The following is a 15,490-nucleotide window of genomic DNA, read 5'->3' as shown; positions in this document are numbered from 1 at the left end:
AAGACTATTGTTTCTAGGTCTAGGTTTCTAACATTTACTTGTAAGATTTACCAGTTGAATTGTCACTTTGTCCCAAATTTCCAGTTATTCACTCCGATGAGGTCTCCTTCACTCTGACTATGCATATGTAAATTGCAAAAGTAGTTATAACATAAGAACATAGGAACTAGGAGCAGGAGTAGGCCATCCGGCCCATTCAGCCTGCTCTGCCATTCAATAAGATCATGGCTGGTCTTTTCGTGGCCTCAGCTCCATTTTCCACCCTCTCACACTAACCCTCAATTCCTTTACTATTCAAGCATAGGAAGTGCAAGATTAAGAATATTATGCAACATCATCTCAAGTTTCAAAATGAATAGTCAGTTTATGATTTTCAATCCTGAATTATGATATTGAATAAATTTATTGAACAAAATTTCCTTTTCCATATTAGGTACTAACTTCCTGTTCAGTTGTTATCAGCTTGAGGGACATTTCTTCCCTTAATTTGCTTTCCAAGGAGTCCTTTTCTTTACAGATGGTAATGTAGCATTCCTGCACTCCAGACATCTCATAGTTCAGTTGTTCCAGGTGATTACTTGTGCATAAAAAAAATATAGAATAGAAAAAGAATGTGTCCAAAAAATATAAAATTCAATCATATTCAACTGTTGGATAAACAAGATATCATTTCATCAATAATATAACTAGCCATGTAAATATCAGTGTTTATTATATCATGCATGAACATTCATAGTTTGGGAGAAGATTTGTAGCTCGGGTGCTCGTTGTTGTGGTTCTGTTTGCCGAGCTGGGAGTTTTTGTTGCAAACGTTTCGTCCCTTTTCTCTGATAACAAGGAAAAGACAAACACACAACCTCAACACCAAGGAGAAAGAAGCACTAAAAATCACTAAGAAATGATAAGAACATAATCATACTACCAGCAGACAAAGGCAGAATGACGGTCATACTGGACAAAGCAGACTACATCCAAAAGGCACAACAACTACTTGCAGATACCAACACCTACCAAAAGAGGGAGTCTGACCCCACCCCACAGCTCACCAATAGGATAAACAACACACTGAGGAACCTACAAAAAAACAGACAGATAACTAGGTCTGACCTACAAAGAATGAAACCTGAAAACAACAACACCCCCAGATTCTATGGACTACCTAAAGTACACAAACCAGACATCCCACTCAGACCCTTAGTATCACTACCAGGGACACCATCACACAAACTGGCTAAAGAGCTGCAACAGAAACTGAAACACCTGATCAGCGGATCCAGACACTCTATACAGTCAACACAAGAATTCTTGGACATCATCAGAAATATACACATAGACAAGGAAGAAACCATGGTCTCATTCGATGCAACGGCACTGTTCACCTCTATCAACAAAACCCTAGCCAGAGAAACAATATCCAACCTGCTGGACATACAGAACAGACAACAGGACGTTGAACCTATTAACAAAGACTTAAACTACTTAAACTACTGGACCTGTGCTTCACAACACACTTCACATTCAACAAGCAGATATACGAACAAATCAACGGAACACCCAGGGGCTCATCGATCTCTGGACTCATAGCAGAAGCAGTAATGCAAAGGTTAGAACAAACAGTCTTACCGCAAATACAACCCAAACTCTGGGTCAGATATGTGGACGACACCTTTGTAATCATTAAAAACACAGAAATAGAGAACATACACTGGATCATCAACGCCACACTCACAGGAATCCGATTCACGAGAGAGGAAGAAAAGGACAACCAGCTCCCATTCCTAGACATGATGGTACAGAGAACACCGAACGGAGAATTCAGCACAAAGGTATACAGAAAAGCCACACACACAGACCAAGTCCTGAACTATGAAAGCAACCACCCCAACACACACAAACGAAGTTGCATCAGGACACTATTCAAAAGGGCCACAACACACTACAGTACACCAGAACTGCAAAAAGAGGAAAAAGAACACCTATACAAGGTATTCACCAAAAACGGATACCCACGCAATTTCATCAATAGATGCCTAAGGGAAAGACAACGGAACGAGGACATGCCGCAACCCAAAGGACTAGCCACACTACCATACATCAGGAGTATTTCCGAACTGACAGCCAGACTGCTGCGACCACTAGGACTCATAACAGTACACAAACCAACAGCCACTCTCAGACAACAACTCACCAGGACAAAGGACCCGATACCCAGCATGAGCAAAACCAACGTAGTGTACAAAATCCCATGCAAGGACTGCACAAAACACTACATAGGACAAACAGGAAGACAGCTAACAACCCGCATCCATGAACACCAACTGGCCACGAAACGACACGACCAGCTATCCTTAGTAGCCACACACACAGATGACAAACATGAATCCGACTGGGACAACACCACTATTATAGCGCAAGCCAAACCGAGAACAGCCAGGGAATTCCTAGAGGCATGGCACTCATCCACTAATTCTGTCAACAAACACATCGACCTGGACCCAATATACCGGCCATTGCAGCGGACAGCAACTGACAACCGGAAGCAGCAGAGACAAGTCACTATAAATGCTGAAGGAAACATGACAGAAGCGCTTCACGGGAGGCTCCCAAGCACTGACGATGTCACCTAGAAAGGGGACGAAACGTTCGCAACAAAAACTCCCAGCTCGGCGAACAGAACCACAACAATGAACATTCATATTTGCTCATTTGAATATATTATTTGTCTGTTTCTCTGCTTTTCCATGTGCTTGTTAAATTGAATTCTGAGCAGCAAATAAAAAAGTGCAGCATAGTGATTTCAGTACTCCTAATTGGGTGGCATCTGAGTTTGTAAAAAACATAAAACATAAAAAAAACATAAAAATACATGTCCTTTTGATCACTGAGCCCTTTGATTTCTTGGTTAAAATCATTTTATAAAGTACATTTCCCTATATTGAGGACACATGAAGTATTTTCTGCTAAATCAACGTATGCAACTAAAATGTTACTGTAGTTATATTAGTAAAATGTATTATTCAAGATTGTTCACTTTTATTAACAGATATTTGATCAAGTCTGAATTCAAATTAGAAATATCTCTAATGTCTTTGCCTATCACACTCACTTTACTTGCATGATTTGCTGTTTATAGAACTGAGTCAGCTGTGTTTTCTCCAATTCATGCTGTTCCTGCAACTCCTGCTGAAGTCGACATTTGGAATCCTCATGATGTTGCTGATGAATTCGCTCACATCTGCAATGGTATATCAAACAAAGAAAAACGCAAGGTAATTCTTTGTCCCGCTTATAAAGCAAAGATTTTAATGCATTTAACTCTTGCACAAATTACCTTATGAGCTTTTTTAACTGATTTGAAGTTCAATAAGTATGAAAGCCTGAATCAACATGCACAAATATTTTTGCATTGTTGACTGATGCCTACTTTATTCAATTAATGGCTATACACTGTACCTGTCAAGTGCCTCTTGCTTATCCTTGTCAAAGTCTTGAATCATCTGCCGCATCTCATTGTACAACTCCTGGTTTGCTTCTTTAAATTGCTTCTCACTATGAATTAGTTTTTCAACCTGCTGCTGTTTATCCTACAGAAGTAAACAGGTATTTGTTTTAAAGAAGGATTAAATCAAGAAGTGCAATCGTTTATTGTGTATCCATTAAAAATTTATACTGAGCTGCAATTAAATTTTTACCTCAGTTTCTTTGCGTAGAGCCTGGGTCTCACATCGCAACTTTTCAATTTCTTCTTGAAGAGCCTTTCCAGAGGTGGATGAACAGGATCCTACCGCTTCTAGCTGCTTTTCCAAAGTGCTGGCTCGGACCTGAATGCATACAATTAAGTTCCGTAATATAGCTTTGAGTATTCTAAAAGCAGTTGATTTGGTGAATACTAAATGAAAAATAAAGACGTAATCTACATATTTCACAAACATGCTTCCATTCTACATTTCATCAACACTAGCTAGCTGATGTCACACAATCAAGAGACAAAAAGAGACTGACTGAACTTCTGCTAATGGAAACATTCCACACCGCCAAAACAAATATGTAGCTAAAAAATTATAGAAAAGAAAACCCGAAATTCAAGAATGATTGACAGCAAAATTAAGAAAAGCAATTCAAAATAATCAGGAATCAATTTTTTTAAATGAATAGCACACAAAGTACAAATAGCTATCCCTTTCTCTTAGACTGGGATCAAGAATGACTTTGCTTGTGGAGTACTGAGATAGCATTTAAGTCCAATGCATAATCTGCAGTCTCTGCCACGAGTGGTGGTGGTGCCTCAAGGGTCAGGTAGATGAGTTGTTACAAGACTTGTGTGCTCTCTCCAATGTCTTAACTTCACTTGTGTTGACAAACATCCTGGTACATCCAGAATGAGCCTGCTCCATCTTGATCAGTTATAAGTCAGGGACTCCCACGTATCAGAAAGGATGTTTGACTTCTTGGGAAATTCTTTGAGGACATTTCTAAAGTATTTCTATCATCTGCACAGCTGTCTCCCAACATACTTCTAAACATAAAAGAAAATGGATGTAGGTTTGCTCAATGAGCTAGAAGGTTTGGTTTCAGACGTTTCATCACCATACTAGGTAACATCAGTGGTCTTCCAGCTGAAGCACTGGTGGTATGGCCTGCTATTTATTTATGCGTTTAGGTTTCCTTGGGTTGGTGATGTTATTCTATGTGGTGATGTCATTTCCTGTTTTTTTTCCAGGGGTGGTAAATGGGATCCACAACACCCACAAACAAAGCTGAATTAGAACATTATTTCCATGAGCCACCACACACTGTAGCACAGAGGAGCTACGAAGAGCAGAGAAAATCACTTATACAATGTATTCAAAAAGAATGGGTGCCCAAAGAACACAGTTCATCGATGTCTCAGCAACAAACCTAAACAAGCAGACAAAACACGTCCAGAAACCATAGCCACTCTCCCCTACATCAAAGACATCTCAGAAATGAATGCCAAACTACTCAGACATCTTGGCATCATGGTAGCCCACAAACCCACCAACACACTAAAACAGCAGTTAATGAACTTGAAGGACCTTATACAGCCAACAAGCAAAACTAATGTCATTTACACAAAATACCTTGCAAGAATTGTAACAAACACTACATTGGACAAACAGGCAGAAATTAGTTGACTCAGTATGGTAATATCTTTGTAATGTCCAGTGGACTGAAGCATTAAATTTTGCTCATAATTGTGCGAGTAGATCACTTAAACAACATGCATAAGCATTCATTTTTAATACTTTTTAAAAATCAAATATTACATGTTGAGAAAAGAAGCAATCATACAACCAACCTCATGGCTTCTTGCCATTTTTTCAGCATTTTGTAACTGCTCCTTAATCTCAGTTATTTGCTTTTGACTTTCTTTACTTTCATGCTGAAGCTGAGTCACTTGATGACGTTTTGTTCTGAGGCTGCTGAGCGATCGCTCCAGTTCAGACTTCAGTTCCATTATTATCTCATCCTTAGATATCTTAGCTGAGCCATCTTGCTGTATTGAGCTTATAGGAGCAGATAAAAAAGGGTAAATTTTAAAAAAAACACACTTGGGTATCTTGCTTAGCCTTGCCAAAAACTCTTATAGTTGAAGACTTGTATCTTTGTTTTATTATTTATCTCAGTCTTGATTGAAACTATTTACATAATGGTTATTGGAACGCAGGTCACCCACAATAAAATAGGTCTGTTTTAAACATGCTGATTCTCACTTTTGCAAGTTAATAGCAAATACTGCCCATTAATGACTTACTGTCACACACTCTGTTTAGTGCAACCCTGAACAGAAAGGGTAAGGTGTAAAATTTGACAGTTCCTGTAAACAAGAATGAGGACTGTGATATGCATGTTTGATACTTCCAGTGCTGTTAACATTCCAAAACTCTTGTCTACTTTATTTTATAACTATTTTATAGTTATTTTATAACTACTACATCCAGCCAAGGCTAAGTATAGTGACAATTGGCTGTATAACTCAGTAAAAGACCCAAGTTTGAGAGAAGTCGGCACCTCTTAAAAGGGGAGATGGATTCTGGTGCAGCTGGTGCTATAACAGTCAGTGTAAGAGAAGCCAAATAGGATGAAGAGTGGATTTTGGGGCAAGGGGAGAGTGTATACTCGAAGATTGTCTGACATTTTCCTGAGCTTTAGTGGGGAGTAAGAGATCCATTTGGGGATCAGGGGACTCTCAACACAATTCTGCAAAGGCACTGGAACCAGAAAGCCATGACAGCTGATGCTAGAGTTGAGCTTCAACGAACTGGAAACAGTGCCATAAAAACTCGATGCTCTCACAAGAGTTGTCAATGTCAGTGAAAACATCTGCAAATGCTACATTCTTCCAAGTGCACAACAGACCTTCAAATACTAAAAACCATGAGTTACACCTTATATTCATAGCTTTATTTCTTAGAGATGTTGCAAGCTTATACTACACTGCGCAATTTTCACACATTGCCATATTTAACCATGATAGTGATGACATCCAAATAAATAGACTGCACAATGCTTACCGATAAAGAATTCTCTCTCACAGGGAAATATGGCAAATAACAAGCAGCAGCATAATCTCATCAACAAGAGAGAAGTATGGATTACCCCAGAGAGAAGGGTTTATTTTAAACCATCACTGGAATGAAACTATGGAGGCAGTACCAAACAAAAAGGAAGGAGGAAGCTCTGCAATCAAATGTATTAATATTTTTTACACTAATTGTTTTTCTTACATCCTACTTCTTTTATTATTTTTGAAAAAAACGATTTGTTCATTGGATGTGTCTGTCATTTATAATCCACCCCCCCAATTGCCTTTGAGAAGTTGACGATGGACTACTTTGGGAAAAACAACAGTTCATGTTGTTTAGATGCAGTGCTGATCATTAGAGAGTTCCCAAAGTTTAATACAGTATTCATAAGGGATATATACCACATTTCCAAATCAAAATAACATGATTTGGATGGAAATTTGAGAGTAGGGAGTTTCATGTGCTGGCATGTCCTTCTAGATGCCACTGTTGAAAAAGCCTTGGCAAATTGTTGTAGTGCATTTTGTGGGCATTACACATTATAACCACATGACTCAACTAGAATAAGTATAATGTTGAAGGTGATGGATGAAATGCCTATCAAGTGAACTGGATAATGTAGAGTTGTTGGAATTCTCATCCAGTCAAATGGACAGCACAGCAGTACACTCATGATGTGTATTTTGTAGGTTGTGAAAAGACATTTAGAAAATCACTTGCTGCAGAATACCCAGCATTTTGTCCAGTCGTGTAGCAGGCTAGTGACGACATCCAGGATGCTGCTTACATGGGCGATTCATGGTTTGTAATTCAGTTTGTATATTAAGTGTAGATGGTTAGATTCTTGTTGGAGTTGGTCATTCATGCCATAGAAATGCTAAACAGTGTTATTTGCCATGTATCAGCCCAGCCCTGTAAGTTGTCCATATGAATTTCATTAATGGAGCATTTCATTGATTGTAAAGGTGACAACATGACGACGGTAAAATACAAGCTAAATTGCCAAACTAAATTACTGATGAATGCATCTCCAAAATAGTAGACAGCTAAGTTCAGTAATCATTACATCATTTATATAAATCCATAAGTAAAACAAACTAAGCATTTTGCAAGATACCACCTGGAAACAGATTTAAAAGATGAAAGACTGCAACTAGCACTTAACAATTCTATGACGGCACATTAATTTCAGAATCTACCTTTGGAACCTGGGAGCTTTCCATTTCCCATTCTTGATACCAAGATCCGTGTAGGAATCTGATAACGGAAGTTCTAATTCTTCTACCATGTCTTTAGTAAGAACATTAATCTTCACAGCGGATTCATAAAAAGTAATCTGTTCCTTCAAGTCAGCCAGTTCTTCCTGAAAAAAAATGAAAATAAAAGTTATGATTTCAATTCACGCAAACTTGAGGGACAAAACTCTCACTTCGCTTTCAAAGGTATAATTTGGGTACAATGGAAGGACACAAGTCCAAAAGTAGGGAAAAGCAAACAGCTAATTAAATTTGGCAAGTTTCAACACAAGAACATAAACATCTCAAAACAGTAAAAATTACTTCTGGAGATGAGATTTGCAAAAGATTCCAGTAAACAAGAATAGTGTGTTCCTGTCAGTGAGCTCTTCAATTAAATGCATTTTATTTCTTTGAACTTGAACAACAATTGGGACACTAGTTTTTAAAATGTTGTTCCTTTCCTTATGCTTCAGGAACTATAACACATCTCCTCAAAATCATTTCAAGTGCTCTTGACTTCTTCCTTCTTACTCCTTGAAATTTCATTCTATTTGAAATCTATTCTATGCGTGTAAATACAAGAGCAGATCAGAGGTTAGGTATCCTACAATGAAAACTCAACTCTTCATTTCCCAAAGGCCTATCTTCTACAAGTCACAAAATTGACATGTAATGGAGTACTTTCCACTAGCCTTGACCAATGCAGCTCCAATAATGCTCAGAAGACTTGACACCATCCAGGACAAAACAGCTCACTTGATTGGCACCACTCAACACTTTCACTCCCTACATCACCGGTGCACAGTAGCAGCAGTGTGCACCATCTACAAACTGCACTGTAGAAATTCACCAAAATTCTTAGATTGCACCTTCCAAACCCATGAGCCATCACCATCTAGAAGTACATTGACTGTAGATACTATATCCTGCAAATTTTTCTCCAAGCTGTACACCGTCCTGGTTTGGAAATACATCACCAATCCTTTATTGTCACTGTGTCAAAATCCTGGAAGTCCCTCAGTAACGGCGTTGTGGTCTAACTATATCAAATGACCTAACAATTCAAAAAGACACGCCGCATTTTTTTAAAGTTAATTAGTGATCGGCAAGAAACGGCGACCCAGCCAGCAACACCCACATCCCGCAAACGAATATAAAAACAAAAATGACAACCTGTAAAGCCTTGTTCATGCTATCACTGATGTTCTTGGCAGACTGAATTTGCTGAACTTGAATCCGAAGCTGAGTGATCTCCTGCACTGAACCTGGAACATATGTGCAACATAGCTTAGTGCTGGAATTTAACATTAAAGGAGTATTAACCGAACCATGAGTTGAAGACTGTGTTCTACAAGATTATAGGTCCACTTGCGAGCATTGGCACTTTGCAAGGCTTAAGTAAGAAACAGCAATACATGTAACAATAAAATTATTACAGTGTCCCTGTAAAACATGGTGACTGGAAATTGTGACATAGTTATAGATGAGAAGAATGATCAAAAATTGTGGTTGACAAAAAATAAATTCATTCACAAAAAAAGTTACACTGCAGCTTTAATGTTGCATTTAATTATGTTGTTTAGTGGGTTCCCAACCTGTTTGCAATAAATCTCTGCACTGCTGTTGACTTGCTTCTAAACTTCTAGTCAGTCCATTAATTATTTCTGCCTTCTCCAACTTAGCTTCTTCTTGTTGCCTTTCCAACTGTTTAACTTGTTCCTGAAGTTGCTTACAACTCTCTTGCTGACAGAAGAGAATAAAGAGAAAAGAAAAAAAAAATCAAAACCAAGTTTGGGCATCATTTAGCATCTTGAACTTAGTAGCTGACTCTCACAACATAGATGACTGAGAACAGTGCACACAAAATATACTTTTGAAGTATTTTTCCTAAATAATATGGTATTTAGCAGTGTGTACAAACATCTCATTATGTTTCAGTTAATGTAATTTAGGCTTAATGTCCTTTTTATTGTGTCCCAGAACTTACATTTAAAAACATTCATTTTTATTGCTCTATCCAATTGTATGTATATATTATTTGAAAGAATACATTTTCAAGCAGACAATTATTTTTATCAGGCAAACTTGTACAATAATTGCAACACAGCAGTACAAAACTTCACAATCAAATGGGCTAAATTCGAACCTGTTCTTCCAATGCAATGTTTGTTGCATCAAGTGTCTGCTGCATGACCAAGCTTGATTCCTCATGTTTCTGTTTAAGAGCACAAATGACAGCTTCATGCTGTTCTTTGGCACGACTGAGAGATTCTGAGCGACACAGCTCAGACAGCTGTAGTTGCATACTTTCCATGGCTGCTTCAGCAATCTTCTGGTTCTTCAACGCCTGCAGTGAAATCCCAGGAACATGTATAATTAAGCAGAATATAAAATAATGATTCACATCCAAAAGCACCAAGCTAAATTCCATCAGGACAACACAAGCAGGAGATTTTATGCATTGCTCTTGTTACTCAAGAATAGTATGGATCTGCTCCTCTAGGGAAGTACAAACTTAACTATTCTTCCAATCCCAAAGAGGATATAGCCAGTTAAAATCTGATTCAAATCTTCTAGCAAGGATGCTCAACCATGGTCACTGTCAAAAATCATGCTTGACTGTTCATTTGACTTATGAAGGAACAAATTTAATGGCATAAAATATATCAAACTTGAATGAGAACAAGTCACAGGAAACCAAATTAAGAGCTTATGTCCTTCCAAGTAACAGTACCAAAAATGATTGCTTTGCATGCAGTAGTGCATTTGTTTTCCTCCAAAAATGCTAGTAGCAGTAAATATTTACAAGCTTACTAAATATATAAACTATATAATTGTAAATAGAATGGAACGGTGAGTTAAAGGATTTTCAGTTCTAAAATCTTAAATTCAGCTCAGTCCTGTTGGGTGCCCCACAGTTATATAATGGGCCAATGCAGAATGTGGTTCACATATCTCAATCTAATTTCTTGCATGAAAAGGAACATACCATAAAAATTGCCCTATCTTTGCAATTTCACTCAAAGATCTGAAAATATAATTGGCAATTAAAGCACATAAATAACTGTCTTACTGGTGCAACAGGGCTGGTAGCTGGAGGTCGAGCTGTGGCAGAAAATTGGACAAAGTAGAGGAGACTTTCCTTGGAATCTAGTAATAAATTCCACACTAATGTTGGATGTCAGAAATGAAAATGTTCCACCTCCCAGCACTAACCATCATCATCCAACAGAATTAAACAAAGGAAAGTTAAATCTTGAGAACACGACACAATGATGCTGAGGACCGTGAACAAAGACAAAACAAAAAAACGTGACCATATACATTCAGCCTTAAATATGATTAATTGGCCTGGACTTTGCCATTATTCCTCAAAAACTGATAGCAATTGCTGTATCCACACATATGGCAAGTGCAGAAATCCTGAAGTTGCTGCCTGTAATATCATGCTTCTCCACAAACTGTGCAGTTCAACAATGAAGTAAACAATCAACTGTGACAAGAATCAATAACAGCCTCTCTTTTCACATCTGAATATCTGTTAAAATCCCTGACAATCTTTTTGAAAGACATGTACCTGGGTTTCTATTACTTTCCAGTCTGCTAAACAACTGTTCCAGCCCTGTGAAACCAATCCTTTGCAAAAGAATGTCAATGATTTTCATCATGCAGTTTAAAAAAAAATATGCAATTAAAAAAATAACATTTTTTCAAGCTTGATTTTAAATGTCATGTGCATGCTCTAATCATTATTTTGTTCCATAAAATAATTATTAGAAAAGTAAAAATCAGTCCGTTAATAATTACTCTGACATATGTGAGACTACTTCAAAGCTATTGACTGCTTATGCAAATTGACAACACCACTTTTTGTGTGCCTGTGGTACTCTGTAATATGAGTCAAGCACCAAGCCATGTCAGGAAAGTAGACATCAATACCACAGAGATCATTAGATTGCCATTGGCAGATAAGCTGTGATTGCTGTGACTTTGCAGTCAGCAGCGAAGCAAAGGTTTCTGCTATGTTTAAAGTGTGAATTTTGTTATTATGTAGGTGAAAGGAGCAATCATTTTGACATAAGATCAGAACAGCAATGAGATTAATGCCTGCCTTTTGAACAATGGAATGGGGTGTGTAGCATCCACTTGAAAAGCTCAATATACTTTCTAAAGACAATTTTAGACAATATATCATTGCCTCATTATGTACACAAATCTCGAAGTGAGGCTTAAATGCATAAATAACATTAGCTTCACTCTGTCGATAGCACTTATACAACATAACGACACCTGCATTTTGCACATTTTAGCTGTGCAGACAGTGCATACAATCATATTCGAATGATCATATAATTAAACTTATGAAAATTTGCATGATTCTATCATTACATAGAATCAACTGTACATAATGACGTATTCCTTTAACATCAGAGACTTTTTACTGGTTCAGTGCCCAGATTACTTGATCATCTGAGTTTAGCAAATATCAAAGGAAAGTGGTGAGACAGAAAACCTATAAGAGAACAATCGGAATTTATTAAAGAAAAAACAATTAGAACAATTCTTTTACTCACAGGCCAAGCTTCTCACTTTACCATAATTCTCTTGTGTCTGGACATCCTCCATTAATCTCAAATTCAAGGACTGGAGGATAGCTAATGTGATTCCATTATTCAAGAAGGATGATGGGGATAAACTAGGGAACTATGAGCCAGTGACCCTAACATCAGAGGTAGGGAAACTATCAGAAAAGAATTGAGAGGGATTAAATTAATTTACACTTGGAGGCGTAAGATTAATCAGGGGTAATCAGCATGGCTTTGTCATGAGGAGATCATGTCTGGCAGATATAATTTGAGTTTTTTGAGGTGGTGATTAGCTGTGTGGTTGAGGGTGGTGCAGCACGTGTCTATATGGACTTTAGACAAGGTTTCACAAAGGACACTGGTCAAGGTGATAAGAGCCCAGGAGATCCAGGGCAACTTAGCAAACTGGATCCAAAAAATGACATAGTTGCAGAAGACAGAGGATGGCAGTCAAAGTTTGTTTTTGTTATTGGAAGCTCATATCCAGTGGCATACTGCAAGGTTTAGTGTTGGGTTTCTTGCTGTTTGTAGCATAAATTAGTGAGCTAGACATGAATGTAGAAGGTTTAATTAGCAAGCTTCGAGATCCTAACATAAAATGGGCAGAAGAATGGCAAATGAAATTTAATCCTGAAAAGTGAGACGTAATGCATTTGGGAGGTCTAACAAGGCACGGCAGCACATGATGAATGGCAAGACCTGTGAAACTCTGAAAAATCTTGGTTTGCATGTCCAGAAATTCTTCAAGGCAACAAGACAGATGGATTAAGATGGTTAAGGCAGCATTATAGGACACTTGCCTTGACTGGTAAAGACATTATATACAAGGGTAGGGACCTTAAGAGAGATCTGTACAAAGCATGAGTTAGGCCACAGCTGGAGTACAGTTTGCAGTATAATCGCTACACTATAGGAAAGATGTGATTGGACTAGAGAAAGTGTAGAGGTGATTCACCAGGATGTTGCTGGGCTAGACCATTCCAGATTTGAAGAGACTAGATAGACTGGGGTGGGTGGGACACACATACACACCTGATTGAGCACAAAACTATGAGGTATGTAGAGAGTACATAGGAAAAAACATGTCTCCTTAATAGATGGATCAATACTTCGAGGCATAGATTTAAGGTAAAGTGGCTGCTGGGATCTGGAACTCGCTACTGGAAAGGGTGGTAGAGGCAGGAATTAAATTAAGCCATAATGCAGACATCAAATCAAGTTAACTAAGCAGTAATTGAATGTTCACATTTTGCCAATTTTACACTTCTTCAAAAATGAATTAAAGTAAATTTTGATATGTAAAGAACATTTCTTTCATCAACTTACAAAATGTGAACATTCATTCACTGCTTAGGTTTAAGTCGCATTTAGATGATCACTTGAAGCATCATAGGATACAATGCTATGGACCATATGCTGGAAAATTGGACTAGAGTAGACAGGTGCTTGGTGATCGTCACAGCCACAATGGGCAGATGGACCTCTTTCCATGTTGTAAAACTCTGACTCTAGTATTTTAATCTTTATGCCCAGAAACAAGAGCCAAAGTCTTGTGCTAAATTACTTGACAAGAGTCCCACTATCTTGTGCAAAGAAATGTTCTTTATATATCAAAACCTTGCTTTAATTCTTTTTCAAAGAAGTGTAAAATTAGCAAAATGTGAACATTCAATTACTGCTTAGTTAACCTGATTTGATGTCTGCATTAGGGCTTAATTTAGTTTATTGCAGTTAAACACAAGGATGTGCACAGAGTTGCAGATATCTAGAAAACAAATTCTTTATACTTGCCTCTTCCTCACTGGCACTCAAGTCTTGAACTCTGGATTCCAATGCTTTAATTTGGCCTTCCAGCTGAACTTCACGTTCTTTTGCGTCTTGAAGTAACTTCTGCAACTCCTGACAACTAATAGCCACACCATCTTTTTCTCCTGTAAGACACCACAGTTTAGTGAAAAATGGTTTACTTCCTTTCCATTTACAATTTGTAGAACTTATAGCAAATTCAGCTCAAATAGTAACATGGCAAACAGATTGGCAGCTAAACCCCAGTGTTCAAGTACATAATCGATGCACTTCAGTGCCATATTGCGGAATTGTTACATTACTGTAACTGTTTATGAATGTAATATTATACTGATGGTCTGCTTACTGTGGTGAAAAATAGCTTTCATATTCAACGTCAAACATTTCTTCCTGAATCCTGGCCAACACTTACACCTCAACCAATACCACCAAAGAAAAGAACAACATTGCCTAATATAAATCATATTTATGAAACCTTAAAATGTGGTAGGTGCTTTTGCCTATACGTCCAAAACAACAGTATTAATACTTCACATGCAATTAATCAACTGCAAATTTTTGGATGTCCTATACCTTGCACAATACATTTCATAGAAGTACTGTTCTGCTTGTGTCTCCATATAAAACAATGGACTGTTCATGAAATATTCTCTTCAACCACTTTAACTAGCCTGCACTTTTGCAGTAATATTATCAATTGATAATACCCAAAATCATTTAGCAGCTAGAAACATCAAACTCCATTTTAACTTCAGATACGTCATGTAAAGATTCTGTACTTCAAGATTAACACTATTAAGAGAATGTTACTAATTAAACAGGAATGCCTCTCATTTGAATGGAACAGTAAAAGTCATGCCTTACACCTCTTGAGATTTAAATACTGTTATATTACCTTTTGTCATTGCAAGCTGGTGGTTCAAATATCTGATCTCACGGGCAAACTCTTCCTGTTTGTGCTGCATTTCCTCTAACTGCCTTCCCCGTGCATTGTAAAGTATCTGTAACTGTGCAAACTGATGTGCCTCTGTAGAAGCTGAAGAACAAAAATAACATTCAATTAAAAAGGAGCAAGATAGAAAAGCAAAAGCTTTTTGCAAATTAATTTATTGCAAAAATACCTCAGATAAAACAATAATAAAAGTGTCTTGACTATTAATGCAATATATTAATCATTTTTACAGCAAAGTTCACATTTATACTAAATGTTAGTTGCTACGCTGGCACAAATATTTGTAAGATCATTAGATGCACCTTAGCTGAGATTGCCAAAAACACCAGAAGGAATAGAACATGCATGAAAAGAACCACC

The 15,490-nt window shown here is 37.6% G+C and overlaps 1 protein-coding gene across 3 annotated transcripts in view; it reads right to left on the bottom strand.

Moving 5' to 3' along the window:
• cep152 (centrosomal protein 152) overlaps positions 1–15,490 on the bottom strand; it is a 78,515-nt gene that overhangs the window by 24,934 nt on the left and 38,091 nt on the right. For all 3 annotated transcript variants that reach the window (XM_060852806.1, XM_060852807.1, XM_060852805.1), the window contains exons 6-16: positions 15,074–15,214; positions 14,164–14,303; positions 9,933–10,133; positions 9,382–9,529; positions 8,960–9,051; positions 7,748–7,911; positions 5,321–5,528; positions 3,693–3,821; positions 3,454–3,584; positions 3,107–3,235; positions 442–577 (exon numbers count right to left, since the gene is read on the bottom strand). In XM_060852806.1, coding sequence (XP_060708789.1) covers positions 442–577; positions 3,107–3,235; positions 3,454–3,584; positions 3,693–3,821; positions 5,321–5,528; positions 7,748–7,911; positions 8,960–9,051; positions 9,382–9,529; positions 9,933–10,133; positions 14,164–14,303; positions 15,074–15,214 — 1,619 coding nt within the window. The remainder of the gene's footprint in view (positions 1–441; positions 578–3,106; positions 3,236–3,453; positions 3,585–3,692; positions 3,822–5,320; positions 5,529–7,747; positions 7,912–8,959; positions 9,052–9,381; positions 9,530–9,932; positions 10,134–14,163; positions 14,304–15,073; positions 15,215–15,490) is intronic.

The sequence above is a fragment of the Hemiscyllium ocellatum genome, chromosome 39, assembly GCF_020745735.1.
Source record: "Hemiscyllium ocellatum isolate sHemOce1 chromosome 39, sHemOce1.pat.X.cur, whole genome shotgun sequence".
In the NCBI taxonomy this organism is placed as follows: domain Eukaryota; kingdom Metazoa; phylum Chordata; class Chondrichthyes; order Orectolobiformes; family Hemiscylliidae; genus Hemiscyllium; species Hemiscyllium ocellatum.
This window is presented reverse-complemented; position numbering and strand designations above follow the sequence as displayed.